Source organism: Electrophorus electricus, chromosome 9, assembly GCF_013358815.1.
Source record: "Electrophorus electricus isolate fEleEle1 chromosome 9, fEleEle1.pri, whole genome shotgun sequence".
Classification (NCBI taxonomy): Eukaryota; Metazoa; Chordata; class Actinopteri; order Gymnotiformes; family Gymnotidae; genus Electrophorus; species Electrophorus electricus.
The window spans coordinates 24,895,280-24,912,016 of record NC_049543.1 but is presented as its reverse complement, the minus strand read 5'-3'; the positions used below and the strand labels follow the sequence as shown (position 1 = coordinate 24,912,016).

At 47.9% G+C, this 16,737-nt stretch overlaps 1 protein-coding gene across 2 annotated transcripts in view; it reads left to right on the top strand.

The window, feature by feature from the left end:
- Positions 1–16,294, top strand: part of LOC113589942 (protein Dok-7-like) — a 19,547-nt gene extending 3,253 nt beyond the window's left edge. Inside the window, exons 4-12 of one of the 2 annotated variants that reach the window (XM_035529976.1) lie at positions 1–105; positions 1,587–1,706; positions 2,986–3,078; positions 3,296–4,056; positions 6,491–6,539; positions 8,457–8,545; positions 10,241–10,310; positions 12,793–12,915; positions 15,066–16,294. The exon at positions 1–105 is cut by the window's left edge and continues 96 nt beyond it. In XM_035529976.1, the coding sequence (XP_035385869.1) occupies positions 1–105; positions 1,587–1,706; positions 2,986–3,078; positions 3,296–4,056; positions 6,491–6,539; positions 8,457–8,545; positions 10,241–10,310; positions 12,793–12,915; positions 15,066–15,205 (1,550 nt within the window). In that variant the 3' untranslated portion in view covers positions 15,206–16,294. Of the gene's footprint in view, positions 106–1,586; positions 1,707–2,985; positions 3,079–3,295; positions 4,057–6,490; positions 6,540–8,456; positions 8,546–10,240; positions 10,311–12,792; positions 12,916–15,065 lie in introns of those variants that run through there. The other variant, XM_035529977.1, reaches the window with a different exon arrangement.
- The last annotated feature ends 443 nt before the right edge of the window (positions 16,295–16,737 follow it).

The following is a 16,737-nucleotide window of genomic DNA, read 5'->3' as shown; positions in this document are numbered from 1 at the left end:
ACCACCCCCCGGTCATCACTGGCCAATGGAATGTTTTGGACCTACGTAGATACGGACCGGTGACCAATGGCTTTGTATTTGAGGGAGGGACTCGCTGTGGTTACTGTGAGTAACAGTGGCCTCATTAATATGCTGACTTTTTTTCAGGTTCTTAAGCTGTCTGTAAATATCTAAGCATTTAAACTAGTGAAAACATAAATTCCCACACACGCTTAAATCGTGAGGATGCCGAGCTGTAATAATGTTTTAAAATAGCTTCTAATATGCAGTAAAAGTTTGATCATTTCTTTTTTGAGACTGAAGTGTCTCAAATAGTTCTGCACTGAGGGAGAGGAATGTGTGCTCTTGTGCCGCACCTCAGGCGGTGGAGACCTTTTAAAAGCAGTGTTGAGGCAGGAGTGTTTTCTGGGCTGTTTGCTCTGCGACTGCTGGACACGGTGCCAGTTATGTTCAGGGTAAATGAAGAGAATGATGAGATTGTGAAGAGGCTGGTTGTGAGAAGCCAACAGCATTGAAGTGTGTGTGATGTAACTACACACGCTGTGTCTGTAAGTGAAGGTTCATGGGATACCAGCACAATTAACGGGAGTTACCAGCACAGTTAATGAGAGATACCAGCACACACAACAGGAGTTACCAGCACAGTTAACGGGACTGAACCTGACATTTCCTTCTGATGGCCTGGTCCGTTTTTTTCTCATGTATCTTATTAAACATCTCGCACCGTTGAGGGTTGGCCAGCAATGTTGGAAGCGTCTTGTCTGACTGCCCGTCTGCAAACGCGTGGTGTGTGTTAAGACTAATTCAGGACAAACAGGATGACAGTGTAGTTTTAATCTCTTTTTGAAATATCTACCCATAAATATTTTTTGTTTTGTTTTGTTTTTTTTAAAGAAAAAGTTTCAGGAAGACATTTTTATGCTTACTGCACTCTGAAACCAGAATGCCTGCGAGCATGCATGTGTGCATGCGTGCGAGCGAGTGTGCAGGACGAGTGTGTAGCATGTAACTAAAACAGGTGCTAGCCCTCGAGGTTCGTCCCCTCTGACTGACCTTTGACCAGAACAGAGTGCCGCATGTCTGATTAGCTGTGGAATGAGTCTCGTTCACCTCTAAGGATCTGATAGCTGACGGGTCTGATGTTTGTAGTGAATCCACTGCACAATGCTGACGGCTGAATGTGCAGATTAATAACCAATTTAAAATGTTTATTCCGCTGAAATTAATGAGTCATCTGAGGTTGTGCTAACTGTTAGGACAGGTTGTTCTGATTGTGTGTGTGTGTGTGTGTGGTAGGGGGTAGAAAAGGGGAATGTCTTCAGTTCTGGGTGGTCTGGTTTCCAGGGTGATGGATGTGTGTCCTTGGTCTCCTCACACATTCATCACACATATTACTCTGGTGTTGAAAGTAAGCCTAAACACACACACACACACACACACACACACTTACACACACACACACAAATATCATCACCACCACCACATATGCATATCACATACACCTTTACTAACTTTAAGATGATGAACTCTGTGTGTGTGTGTGTGTGTGTGTGTGTGTGTGTGTGTGTGTGTGTGTGTGTGTGTAGGGGCTGGTGTTTTTTTCCTGTCCTGTGCAGAAGGGGAACAGATCAGCTTTCTGTTCGACTGCATCGTGCGAGGCGTCTCTCCCTCCAGAGGTCCGTTTGGACTCAAGCCACTACTGCCAGGTTTGTTTGTGTGCATGCGAGCGTGACTGCGAGCGAGCATGTTTGGCTGGATCATTAGAGACTAACGAGGATAGTGCATCATATTTGTGAGTATTTCTGTTTTCACACTTCACCCCAGCCAATCGGAGTTGAGCTCATCACCTATTCTTACACTCACAAAAAGCATTAATGGTGTCCTGGGGGGGGCCTTCATATATGCCAAGACTACAACACTCCTAATCACCTGTTGAACACAGTAACCCCATAATCTTGTTCTCTACTCCCCTGCACCCTCGCTCGCGCTCACTCGCTCTGTGCGCGCGTGTGTGTGGATCAGCAGCAGGTATCATGGCACTGTCATTAGACAGGCAGACAAACAGGGTGGGAGAGATTGATTGAAGTGGTAAATTCACAGGCCCTTCCAGCAGTTATATACGTTCAATAAAGTGTTGACGTTTTGATGCAGATATTAAAAACTTTAACTAAAATGTCCATGCTTGATTTGTTATATACTTCATTAGCATCATTGTCAAAAGATCGACACACACTCTGCCTTCCTCTGTGTGTGTGTGTGTGTGTGTGTGTGTGTGTGTGTGTGTGAGAGAGAGAGAGTGTGTGTGTGTGTGTGTGTGTGTGTCTGGGAGCATGCCATGGTTCTCACATATCAGGACTATTAATAGAGGTTGAAGTGCTGGTCAGACACTGGGGTGTACGCCAGTGACAACCTCAACCCCTGCAGTCAAAGCATGGGCCCTGCAGTACCGAAGTACACTGGCAGAGGGCAGTATTTAAAACTCATGGCTATGTAGAACAACTGGAGGGTTTATGGCACAACAGAAGAGACACTGTATTATTTTGTTTTCATTATGTCATCAGTATGTGTGTGGACTGGTATGTTAGTTAGTGTTGACTCCCCCCCCCCCCCCATTTTTTCCGTCCATTCAGCAAAGCCACATTTACACACCTGCACGTGGTGCTGGTGTCCGTATGTGCCGCTAAACACGGCTCTTGGGCTTCTAATGTGGCGAGAGTCCAGCCTGGGAGATGTTTGCCTACAGTGACACCATTTAAGTTGAGGACTGAATACGTTTCTGCAGAACTTGTAGGAGAGATTAAAGCGCCACACAAATGTCCTCGTCGGCTAAAGTAAACAACACTTCTTTTTTTTTTTGCTGTGCCGAACGTGCGAATTTTCCAGGCACCTTTTCAGGCGCTAATGGTATGAGTGCAGTGCTGATGATGCTAAGTGCTGGAGACTTGGCCCGAGTGATCCGTTGGTCCCTCTGTGTCTGTCTCTCAGAGCCCAGTGCTAAGGCAGCCCTAGCAGAGACTCGACTGGACCAGGAGACTGCGGAGCTGGAGAAGAGACTGAGTCTGTTCTCTCACCGCACAGGTACTGTCCTGCCTCGGACTCCGTTCACACAGCTGATGGAGAACCTTTTCTCGTTGTCTCACTTACTTGATTTTAGCTGCTGAGTAAATCACATGGCCAAGGCAATTTCCTAATGGATGTAAATGTATATGGTGGATAAAGATGATTAAAAACAGGACAAGATGACACGATTTATTCCTGAATCACTGCAGTAGGCCTTCCTATTTGTTCCTCGTAGTATCCAGCTCCGGTTCTTCCGTAGCAGGGGACGACCGCAGCGCGTCGGGGTCCTCCCACAGCTCTGACACCAGCCACTCAGATTCCAGCGTTGGCAGCCTCCTTACCCGGTGGGCGGAGCCGGCTCCGCCCATCCTATCCGAGACGTCATTCCCATCGCCAACTAAAATGGCCTCCCATGGAGAGGAGAAGCTGCCAGTCAACGTGGTGGGTGTGGCCATAGTGCCATCCGAGCCCGCCCCCTCACGACGACTCGAGGCGACTGGCTGGCAGAGCTCTTCTGACAGCGGCATCGCCACGGCGAGCCACTCCTCCTGTTCCGGCAGCTTTTGTTCGTACACGGCCAGCGTGGACGTGGGGAGCCCCAGAGGGGCGCACGGCCCTCTGCTTGACTTGCCGTGGGCCGCAAACCCCGCGAGAAACCTGTGCACCTGTCTGACCACGCACACCCACGAGTACCAGGTGCCTTGTTCACGCCCCTACCTGTACGACACACCACGCAGCCTGCTGCAGTCCCCCGCGAGCCCAGAGGAGCGTGCCGAGCAGTTTTCTGCCCGACAACAGAGTGACGAGCCAATCGGAGAACCACACGGACCTTCAGCGCAGTCGAGCGGCATTCCAGCGCCACCCAGAGACTCCGCCCCCTTCCCCGCCGCTAGACACGGCTCATCCTGCGCGGACTCGCGCTCCGACTGTCAGCTCTGCTCTGCCCATCACGCGGCTTCCAGAGTGCTCACGTGTCCGTTCTGCGGCGGCTTAAAGGTATGTGAACGAGACCGCCACAGGGGGCGCTGCTGAGCGCCTGCTGTTCCCTGCACCCATCAGTGAAGCCAGAGCCTTTTCTCTTTTTTTTTTTTTAATTCCACAAAGTTTATGATGCTTTTTGTCATTTATTTTGAATGAGAAATGCCAGTTAATGGAAATGCCCATAAAGCAAAAAAAAAAGCAACACAAGAAGTGTATTGATTAGACCTGTTCATGCACTGAATGATCGTTTTATTAGGTCCACCTTCTTTGTCTCTGTGTCTCGTTTCGTGTATTTATTCCATCCATTTCTACTGCCCTCTGAAGTCTGTTGTCTCTGTTGTACGTCCATCCTGTTCCGGATGTGTGTTGTCCGCTTTCAGGAGTGATCTGGTTTTGAACAAAGGGCCAGTATTAGCTGGGTGCTTTTTAGGTACATATGCACTCCTATTAACTGAATAATATTGTTTCTACAAAGAGTTATCAACACACCACAGAGAGATATGCACGTATTCATAAACACATGCAAATTTTATCACAGTGCCTATGTCAGAGAAGCAGTCGTTGTGGTTTCTGAGTACAGAGTGAACATAACTCACTATAAATTATTATTAAATAAATAATTGTTAATTAAATAAATAAATACAGAAGCATACCACCACGGACACGTAGACCTGCGTAAGTTTGGGGTCTTCTCACTCTCACACAAACACGGTGCACTCTTATTCGTAGTGCTTGGCCTCCGTGCGTGTTCTCGCTCTCCTTCAAGGAGCATCTGTGCGGGCTGCGTCTGCCTGCTCACGCACGCGCGCTCACTGATCCTCACGGAGCCCCCACCAGTGCTCCTCACACTCCAGCACGGGGAGAGCGAGGCCCCGCTGTGGCGTTCACTCCTTTTATCGAGAACGTCACACGGGGTCTCCAGCTTGAGCGGATCAGGGTGTCACGTTGCACGGGGCACGTTGCTGGGTCAAGGGCACCACTACAGCTTTTGCACGCGACGGCAGGGGCAACAGAATCCGCTGTCGCTGCACCCTCGGAATTCCAACCCACAGCCCGCCGGCTCACAACAACCCCCCGTTTATTTATGCCCAGCAGCGCTGGCGGTCACCGGATCGTCCGATCCGCTTTGAAACCTTCTCCGAGAGACAGGAACAGGCCACGACTGCACGCCGGCTTCGGCGTAGCAACGTTTCACATCTGGCAGCCTGCTCAGAGGAAGCTGGAGCGGCTCCACGCTGCTCCACCGCTCAGCTGCCACCATTCAGATAAACGCGGTTAAATGGAGTGTGTGCCATTCACGGAGCTCTCGTGGCTGTACCATGAGAAACACTGATGTGCAGACATTGGCTCTTTTCTTTCCCGCCCACCATGATTTGTGGAGTGCAAAAAGATTCCACCATGATGTTCGAAAAGAAAAAGAATTAAAGTTTTGTGATGTACACCAGCTGCATCCAGAATTGCCCACATTTGATCTGTGACGTAGCAGAACGTTCAGAGTGTGTGTGACAGTGTGTAGCGCACTCCCATGGCCCTGCGCTCTCTCTCTCTCTCTCCCCTCTAACATCCTGTCTGGCTGTCTGTCTCTCTGTGCTCACGTGCCCCCTGTACCTGGCTGGCTGTTTCACATCTCACCCCCCACACTGTCTGTCTGGCCCACGCCCCCCCTGCACTTTGTGTCTCAGTGCTGTGACAGTCGTGTGGCAGAGAGCATTACGCTTTCTGAGCTCTGAGCATGTACATTTATATTTTGTGCGTTTGGCACATGCTGTCATCCAGAGCGATGGACATACACATATCAGGATGCATCACACAGCGTGTGGCTCCTGAGGATCCAACCCTTGACCTTTGCTCTCCAGCGTGCTACTCCACCTGCTCTACCAGATGATCTCTCCTCGTCTGAAGATGATGAGGAAAGATATTGTGCTTTTCATTTCTCCCCATTTAGTCACGTCTCTCGTGTTCAGCAGTGCAAATGAGATTGCATTAGCAGAGGCACAAAGAACTGTACAGCATCAGACAGTGATGTGATCAGACTGCTGTGATCAGACAGGGATGTGATCAGACTGCTGTGATCAGACAGGGATGTGATCAGACAGGGATGTGATCAGACTGCTGTGATGAATGATTCGTATTCCTGCTGCTAAGTGTTGGATCAAAGATTAAAAGTCGCGTTACGAGCAAACGTTTCCACTCTTTTGTCCTCCTGACGAGAATTACACCCACAGTGGCCACACAGAACGCTCCGGTCGAGATTGTGCGCCCGGACCGCCGGGATGGGAACGCGTCTGTAGGAACGCAGTCATCCGGACGTCCTGTGACAGATGGGTGTGTAGCTCAGACTGTGCTTCCTGTGTGGGGTAGCACTCGTTGGCCTGGCCGTCTGAGCGAGGGGAGCCACAGATGTTGCGTTTTCTGCAGTGTGAACTGATTTGGGTTTTGTTTTTGACAGAGTGCCCCCATTTCCCCCTCCGTCACGTCCGTCCAGCGTGATGTGTCAGGTAAGACCATTACTCACCTCACACCTCTACCCCACCGCACAAAAAACATCAGTAATTCAGTTTAACCATTATATCCAACAATTGGGTGTGTGTGAAGTTGCGGCCTTTAGACTTTAAATAATTCTTTGAACTTGACTAACAAAACTACAATCGTTAATAATCGTGGGTAAGTTTGTTATTGACTGTTGGCAACTTATTTTTAATGAAATCTGTAAGACAACAGGTAAGTAGCGACATCAAATATTGCCTCATCAGGTAAAAGGTCAGCCAGTCTCCCCACTGGTATCACAGAGCATCCCACCAATCAGGAGCAGAGGACTCAAGTGGAATCTTCTACAGCTTCTGCTCCGACCAGTTACAGCCCAAGGAATCTATCATTTGAAGAGAAGACACGCCCTCAGGGCTATATAGACAGCTTGTCTGACCTGTTGGGCCACTATAGTTCAGGGAGAGCCGCTATGGTGTCAGTCCTACCAGGCAAGACTTGTACCCTGGAGCAACACTGCCTTCCAGTCAGGCCCAGCGCGTACGAGCAGATGTCCTCAGCTTTGGCGACGCCTCCGTCTCCTGTGGCCTGGCGCCTCGGTCTTCCGGCCCCTTCACCAATTTACGAGAACTGCCTGCAGTGCAGGAGAGGTCGTGGGGGCTGTCTGCCGCCCAGACCCGATCCCACGGCTAGCGGAGCCGCCTCCGCCCGGCCGGGCTGGCCAGGGGCCGCGGAGAGCCAGCCCGCTGAGCCTCCGGAGGTTCCTGCTTGCCTCCACCCAGCCTCAGGGGAAGGTAAGAGCGGGCAAACCTGTAGGGGTCACAGCCAGCCCCTCTCTCTCCCTCTCTCTCTCTCTCCCTCCTCTTCAGAGACGTTTCCTGAATATCCCTCCCTCCTCTTCTGAGTTTCTCTTCTTTTCACTCATCAGTGTTAAACCCTTTCATCCTACTGTGCCCTTTTCCGTTCCTATCCTGCGTTTCTCACCCTTGACCCCCTCTCGTTCCACACCTATCCCGTACTGATCAGTTTTTCTTTGCTTTTTTGAAGTGTGGAGTTGTGATGAGAGCTTCTGGCTTTAAAAGATTTCAGCATTAACATGACATCATAGTGGCATCCATTATGCCAGCGCTGTGTCCAAAAGTTTTGGACTAAAAGCCATTATGGTGTGTTTTGGGCTGAAATTATCCTGTTTTGGTGACATTCCATCTCCCTGAAGTGCAGTAATGTGTTTAATATCCACTCTGAGATGTGTGTGTTTGTGTGTGTGTGAGTATGTGTATTGAGTGCACACACACACTGACACACGTTAGGTTTGTGAGTAGGTGGTAAGGTCAGTTCTGAGTAATGGTTCCACTCAGGCTAAGGTCATTCCCCTTATCCGACCTAATTTCACCTTCTTGTATCCCATTTCACCCTCTCTTACCTCATTTGCGTTCTCTTACCCCATTTCGCCTTCTCCTACCCCATTCATCTTCTCCTACCACATTTCTCTTACCCCATCGTGCAGATCTGCTGTCAAATATTCCAGCTCTGTCCAGAACGTGGGCCCTGCTGAAGCTCTGTCACTCAGACTTGAATCAGGCATTGTATGCATTAAAATTCTCAGGGCACGAATGCTCCCCTTGATCGAATGTTCGTGTGAAGTGAACAGACGTCCGTGGAAAGATGGGAGCAGGTTCTCGACGTCGTATGCTCATGTGTTGGAGACACCGTGTAGGAGCACAGATCGACTCTGTAGCCCATCTAACTAGGGGCAGCGGGTGACTGGCTACAGAACCTACGATCTGGCCCAAAGTAATTTCTCCTATACGACACAGAGCCCAAGGGTGCCAAGGCTCTCCGACGGCCATGACGTGACCACGGGGGTTCGTGTGCGGATGTAGACAAGCTGTGCAGCTGTACACACCGTGTTCCTGTGTTCTGCTGTGCAGATGAGAATCCCAGAAGTCCTGTGGAACAAGCAAGGACTGAGGCCGCCTACGGGATCATGGAGAACCAGGGAACAGACAGGAACTCGGAGGTAAAGTTTGTCATGTAACGTAAGCCGTGTGCTGATCCCGAGTCTGCAGAGACTGATGTGAAATCGACACTGGAGGGAGACCTTAGACACACTTTCTCAGGTTATGCTTTATGTTTTCACTGAGCTTGCGTGTGGAGACTTAGTTTAGCTTTCTTTCTTCTAACAATACCCCATGTGGCTTCAAGAGGAGATGAAATAAAGGGTATGGTACTTCCTTAGGCAAGCTGTGTGTGTGTGTGTATGTGTGTGTGTGTGTGTGTGTGTGAGTGTGTGTGTGTGTGTGTGTGTGTATGTGTGTGTGTGTGTGTGTGTGTGTGTGTGTGTGTGTGTGTGTGTGAGTGTGTGTGTGTGTGTGTGTGTGTGTGTGTGTGTGTGTGTGTGTGTGTGTGTGTGTGTGTATGTGTGTGTGTGTGTGTGTGTGTGTGTGTGTGTGTAGTGTGTGTGTGTGTGTGTGTGTGAGAGGGTGTGTGTGTGTGTGTGTGTGTGTGAGTGTGTGTGTGTGTGTGTGTGTGTGTGTGTGAGAGTGTGTGTGTGTGTGTGAGAGGGTGTGTGTGTGTGTGAGAGGGTGTGTGTGTGTGTGAGAGGGTGTGTGTGTGTGTGTGAGTGTGTGTGTGTGTGTGAGAGGGTGTGTGTGTGTGTGAGAGGGTGTGTGTGTGTGTGAGAGGGTGTGAGTGTGTGTGTGTGAGTGTGAGTGTGTGTGTGAGAGGGTGTGTGTGTGTGTGTGTGTGTGTGTGAGTGTGTGTGTGTGTGTGTGTGTGTGTGTGTGTGTGTGTGTGAGAGGGTGTGTGTGTGTGTGTGTGAGAGGGTGTGTGTGTGTGTGTGTGTGTGTGTGTGTGTGTGTGTGAGAGGGTGTGTGTGTGTGTGAGAGGGTGTGTGTGTGTTTGTGAGAGGGTGTGTGTGTGTGTGTGTGAGTGTGCGTGTGTGTGTGTGTGCGTGTGTGTGTGTGTGCGTGTGTGTGTGTGTGCGTGTGTGTGTGTGTGTGTGTGTGAGAGAGAGTGTCATGTTTATCATCCCCTAAATGTCTAAGCTAGTGAAATCTTGTGATCAAGATTTCTTGTGCAGGGTTCTGAGCAGAGTGTGTTGTGTAAGAGATTGGACAGAGATTTTCTCACCCTCCTACAAAACCGAGTCATAAAGAAAGAAAGCCTGTCACACAAATGCTGCTCTCTCTCTCTCTCTCTCTCTCGCGCACTCTCCCTTTCTTCTACCCTTTCATATCGTCTCCTAGGTAAACACACTACGTGTAACAGGCTTTATCATCACACACACAGTGAACCTCTAGCCGATTTGAAAGCAGGCCGCACTGTAAGTGTGTAACGGGGTGCTCGTGTGGATGGGTTGCGTAATCAACGCGTGGAGTGGTTTCCAAATGCCAAATGGCCCAGTGGGGGGTGTTTTAGTGCCGATGGGGACATGACTAGTCCAGCCTCTTAATTCAATTACAGTCCAGCACCTCAGTCACTCCCCAGTCTTTCGTCTTCAGCACATACGCACATTTTCACTTTTATACCCACCCACCTCTCTCTCTCTCTCACTCTCTCACTCTCTCAGTGCGTTACAGTGGGATCATGAGTTGATGGGTTGCCATGAATGTGAATACATTCCCCACCTACATTTTCATCTGATAGACAACGCATGAGTAAACGTACCATGTAGATGTAGATCGTTCCAGGGTCTTATGCAGTTCTCTTTCAGTCAGATGAGAAGAGCGTGCGTGAGCGGCTGGCTGGCTGTGGACAGCGGAGGAGTCCCCACCTGGGAGAAGGTGAGCCACGGCTGAGCAACAGACATGTTTAAAAGGGTCCAGCATCTCCCTGTTTGTGTATATATGTTCTCATTCATAGTGTTTGGGTTATTGTTGGCTTAGTCTCTGTTGTAAGTCTCTTTGGTTAGGAGCATATGCTACACAACTATATTTAATATTTGTATAGTCAGGTAAGTATTAACAGTTGTGGTTGGACTTCAGCTCAGGTTTGGTTCTGGTACATTTTAGGCATAGAATAAGAGAAATTAAACTATACCAACACTTATACCAACACGCCGGTCAACGACTGACCTGTAATGGACAACCACCGTCTGCAAGCTCTCTGTGTAAGGAGAAGTTATGGCAGGAAACGTGTGTGCGTGTGCGTGTGCAGAGCAATAATTATTTTTAATTAATTCTACACCATTCAGTGCCTCGGTGGCCTCCTTGACAACACTCTGGTGACTGATCACCTCAGGTGACCCCCTGTATCTACAGGAAGAAACAAAGCTCACTTTGACTGCACAAAGATTACTGCGGTTTTGACAAATCTAGTCGGCGGGACGTCCAGTCTAGTCCACAGTTTTGCTCTGCTCCCTGACCCCAGCACTAGGGAGTCAGTGTGCCCCTCACTGCTGGGAGCAGACGCGATGAGACAGAGGCACAAATGCTCAGTCAGCTGAAGTTGTGTGTTGTACCAGAACTGGGACATTTCCTCTGGGACGAGATTGGGAAACTGTGTGTGTTTGCGTGTGTGTGTTGGGGGGGGTTTGATTCGATTCTGAGAGGTTTGATTGAACTGGTGCAAAGCCAGATCAGTTGATACCCCACATACATCCGAAGAGTCCAGAAATCCTGCCGTTTGCTTGGTGATTTGCTGGTTTGAACTCTGCATGAACTCTCTCACTTCCATTAAGTGGATGCTCTGGGATCTCTCAGGTGAAGTTGGTGCAAAGTTGCTCTCAGCAAAACCCTCTAAGATAGACTTCACATCCAAACCGCTCGGTCTCTCCTGTCTTCTGCAGTAAACGTGCTGTTTAGGAAGTCTGTTTATGTAAGAAACTCCAAGAGTTATTTATTCCACTCTCAAACTCTCGAGGTTCAATCAGGTATGCAGTTTCTACCTGTGGATTAGTATCTGTCCTGTCCACACGAGTGGACATGAGTGGACTCTTAGTAGCGTAGTGTAGATTGATTAGTAGTAGATTGTAGTGAATGACATCTTAATACATAGAGTTGACCATTATCCCCGCAGGTCCATGTATTGATTAAACCCAGCACAGAGCTCCACTCCAGAGCCAGTTGCTTGTGTTTTTTGTTTTTGCATTTGAGCTCAGATTTACTTAATATCGTCACAGCTACCATCATTACACCACAGATTCCAAAAAAGACAAAAGTCTCCTCCCTCGTTAATCTGAAAGTTTTTATATTTATATAAATTATATTTAGCTAAAGCATTACTCCTAAGCAAGAATTTCGCTCTTAACTATTACTACAGAATGTGCGTATTTTGATCAAATATATTTTGATGTATTTTAATGGACTTATTCTCATGGACTTTTTAGGATTGTAGAGTTATAAATAATGAATGTATCAATGAATTATGAGTAAAAGGGCATAACTGAACATCAGGCTGTGTACAGCCGTGTGTTTGGGCTGTCTGCTCAGCTGTGGCCTTAAAGATCCACTCATGAGTTATAGATGTAGAGTGTAAGCCCAGACGTGAAGAGCCCAACTAGAACTGTAGGCGGTCCAGTTGCCACAGGTACAGTCGCTACGGGTACAGTCGCTACATCGCCCCTGAAGTGATGCTTACTTCACTGTAAAGCATCTAATCTCTATGTAATCTTATGGTTATCAGATGGTTCAAGTTAAGGGCTTGAGTGTTGAGTATCATGTTTGTGCCTTTTTTTAATACATTAATTTGTACGTGAGCCAGTGAAACGTCTCTCATAGGAATTTGTATTTTTTAAAACACTTTTTTTCATTTTCGTTTTTTGGCTTTTATCCTCATTGTGTGATGCTTTTTGTGAACTTGTTTTAAAGGAACTATATAAATAAAAAGGATTCCTCTTCTTATTCTACGTTGTGCTCCTGTCTAGCACAGAACTATCAGGAGCGAAGGTTGGAAGCTTTCTAAGAAAAACAAACTGATGCTTAGAGAACAGTGATGGTGTGTCAGCGAGTCCACGAAGCACCATGAAGAGACACCTTGTCTTCTAGTCTCAGTCATTACAGCAAGGCTGTCAGCATTGTCCAGTGATTTAAATCCTAAATTGTCATTTCGTTCAAATATAACATATTTGAGTCATAGCAACAGATTGATTGGTTGATTTAGTATATTTCTTTTACAGTTTTGGTCTCTGCTACTCTACGTGTTTACTACTTTACTAGCCTGTGTAAATCTAGTGCCATTTCTGGTGACAAATACTTCAACAGGAGGGCAAAATTTCCCCAACCCGTTGAGCTCTGTGTGGTGAGCTGTACATCTGGCTGTGTGCAGGAGTCGGTGAGGGGCCCAGGGGAGAGGGAGCAACATATGTGATCGTACCCCACAGCCTCGAGGGCAGAAGGCAGCCACACTACATGGAGCTGGAGCAGCAAGAGGCCTGCACCACTCTGAGGGGTAAGAAAACCTGCCCCTGTACCACTGAGGGGTAAGAACACATGCCCCTTCACCATTCTGAGGGGTAAGAACACCTACCCCTGTATCACTGTCAGGGGTAAGAACACCTGCCCCTGCACCACTCTGAGGGGTAAGAACACCTACCCCTGTATTACTGTCAGGGGTAAGAACACCTGCCCCTTCACCACTCTGAGGCGTAAGAACACCTGCCCCTGTATCACTGTCAGGGGTAAGAACACCTGCCCCTGCACCACTCTGAGGGGTAAGAACACCTACCCCTGTATCACTGTCAGGGGTAAGAACACCTGCCCCTGCACCACTCTGAGGGGTAAGAACACCTACCCCTGTATTACTGTCAGGGGTAAGAACACCTGCCCCTTCACCACTCTGAGGCGTAAGAACACCTGCCCCTGTATCACTGTCAGGGGTAAGAACACCTGCCCCTTCACCACTCTGAGGGGGAACACCCACCTCTGCACCACTCTAATATCAACTTATTTGTACATATATACTTATTTGTATACTTTGTAAAACAAAAGTATAATTGCTGGAAAAACCACTGAAATAACAAATAATCCTGAAGGCTATAAACAATAACAAGAGGAGAGATCACAACAGAGGCATGGAATAACATTAACAGGCAGAGAAAGCAGGGACACAGAGGCTAGGATTTATCACGATGACTCCATGAATGGTGGAGAAAACGAACCCCAACAAGGGAGTAAAGCAAAATAAAGACATGAGACAGGGAAACCATGGAAACGGAGACGGTTGTGCCAGAAGTGGTTGAGATGTATCGGTTGGGCTGTATTCAGTCGGTCAGTTGTCAATCATCTCAGCTTGAGCATTATTTACCTGAATGACTGACGTGGCCGTCGGACAGGAAGTGCTGATTCGGCGATATTCATCTCCGAGGCGACCATGCTGACTCGACAGTCCAGAGGCAATATACAGTCAGCGCTTAATGCTGCTTGATGTATAATACCGTACTGCAGCTGCTGTTTTGTAAACAGATTTCTAATGATGCATTGCCTGTACTTTTAGACTTACTCGAGGAATTATACAGCGCATTCATCCAAAGTTTGACCCAGAACAGAAAGGTGTGTATGGTGCACATTCAGTGGCATTTTTACCACCTACAGTTCCTTTGAAATTCATGTTTAGGAAGAGATGAAGAGACCCATGTGGCATCTCATGGAAGACTAGCAGTACAGGCGCAGTAAGTAGTCTCACGTTCTAACTTTCTCTCAGAGTCAGCGTCGGGCTGTCCTGCGCGAGCTGAGCTGTTGTTTGTTCAGGTATTTGGTACCGATTTCCTGTTCTGCAGAGCAGAGGAAGATAAGTGTTGGATCAGGTGCTGTGATTCGGCATGATGTGAACTGCTGACTAAACTGACTAAATACGACGGTTGGCTCGTTGCAGTCCGCAAGATTCGGGCGAGTCTAAACATCACAGCAGAAATGTGGTGTTTTACAAGTGTCCCCCACAAAGGCACAACCAAATTAGACCCAAAAACATCACTGGAATCCATTTATCTGTAATCCTATCCCTGCGCAATCCTGCACCCCCATTTGTTGCCTTGGCTACGTGTCTAACATTTCCTGGTGGTTGTATCACCCTCTGCGTTTTGCTAGTGGCAGTAGTGAAGCAGAGGGGTGAGGAACATTGCTGGAACAGCTCCACTTCTTCACACTCCTCGACCATCGCTAGCTGATGAGAGAGGTTAATTCAGTACATCAGTGATACAGTGATACAAAGGCACTTGTATCTGCGAAACCTGAACAAATACATCTTATGGAGATTAACAAATACATCTCTCTCTCTCTAAATATAATGTGTGTCTGTCTGTGTGTGTGTGTGTGTGTGTGTGTGTGTGTGTGTGTGTGCGCTACATCATATGACAGATTTGTTATTAGCTAGTGAGTCCTGATGGACTAGAAAGCTGATAAACAATGTCTCTTTTTCCTTTCAAATCCTAACAGATGTGGATATATGGGTGTGTCCGCTCCTCACAAACGTAGTGTAGCCAGAGACCCGTCTGTCTGCAGCTGTGTGCCGTATTCAGCTCCCTGAAGGGCTCCGTGTGATTGTTCTGATTGTGGAATGTGTCTTTGGTGACTGGTTGTGTTCTCTGGGTCTCCACTCCACAGGCGAAGGCTCCACTCAATGTGCTCAGATCGACATCACAGCAACAGAGTACGCACGTGGAGTCAGTACCCAGCATGCACTGGGGCGTGATGAGAGACTTCAAAGATTGGAGCAAAGGAAGGAAGGAGGCCCGCCGCAGTGATGCCGTCGTTCTTTGTCCTTATAATATTTCTGCTGTCGTTTCACCGCGGCGCGCTAGTGATGTCAGTGACATGAACAGGAAGTGGAACAAACAGCTGTGCAAGTAGAAGCAAGTGGCTGCTGTCTGTCTGTCCCGGCAACGCCATCAAGGCCTCTGACTCCAGTGACGGTCCGAGGATCGAGCTATCCTCAGCGCGGTGGCCTGTGAGCGGATATCCGAGGAGTAGGACTGGCCTGTGACCTCAGAGCAGAGCCAAGCTCGACTGTACGCGACTGTGAGATTGGTCCTGGCAAGTTGAACTGGGGAAGGTGTATATGTAACTGGTCTCTTAGCTGAAGATGTAGTTTCAATAGTTGGGATACAGTAGTTATGCAAGTTGAATAGAATCTGTGTGTGTGTGTGTATGTGTCAGATGTGCAGACTGTGAACATGGCTGATTATAGCTGAGTCACCACGCATTCGAGCAAAGTCTGCTGCTATCACACACACACACACACACACACACACACACATGCGCACGCACACACACACACTCCCACAAGCGCACACACGTGCGCGCGTGCGCACACACACACACACTCTCTCTCACTGTCTGTTCTCCCTTAATCAAATACTGCACACCTTGGTCTCCACATCAAAGCTGCAAACACATGGCTCAGATAGAGGATGTTAGTTCACGTCAGCGATGCATGCTTAGGTAAAAACTGGTGTTCATGTTATCAAAGTGTTTTAATGGAGGATCAGCTGATATGGGTTGTAAATATAAAACTTGTCAAAATTATTCATTTTCAAAATGATTTTTAATGGGGTGAAAATTCAACATTAAACTAAGTTGGAGCAGATGTCACAGCGTTGGATGAATTCATGTCTCTGCCTGCACTAACACGGTTACTTGGACTAGTTTTTTTAAACTTGTCATATCCTGATTTGTTGGTATTGTGGTGTTTTGTTTTATAATATGTGGGCTACAGACTCTGTAAAACACACCATTAATTTCTAATACAAACAACAAATTCATATTTAAAACCTGATATTTTATGCAACTGTAAATATGAGATCGTCTTATAAAAGTAAGAAATGTCAACACAATTTTATGTTTTGTGCATTTCTATCACTACTGTTTTTAATGAATAGACAGCTGCCAAATAACCAAGTTTTTATTGCTTTTTCCTTTGAAGGACTGTAGTTTTTAACCAGTCATCCATCTGCCTGTGTATGAGCTGAGTGGGCTAACTGTGCCTAGCTGAGCCTAGCTGTGCCTATAGCTGTGCCTAGCTGTGCCTATAGCTGTGCCTAGCTGAGCCTATAGCTGTGCCTATAGCTGTGCCTAGCTGTGCCTATAGCTGTGCCTAGCTGAGCCTATAGCTGTGCCTAGCTGAGCCTATAGCTGTGCCTAGCTGTGCCTAGCTGAGTCTAGCTGTGCCTAGCTGAGCCTATAGCTGTGCCTAGCTGAGCCTATAGCTGTGCCTAGCTGAGTCTAGCTGTGCCTAGCTGAGCCTATAGCTGTGCCTAGCTGAGCCTATAGCTGTGCC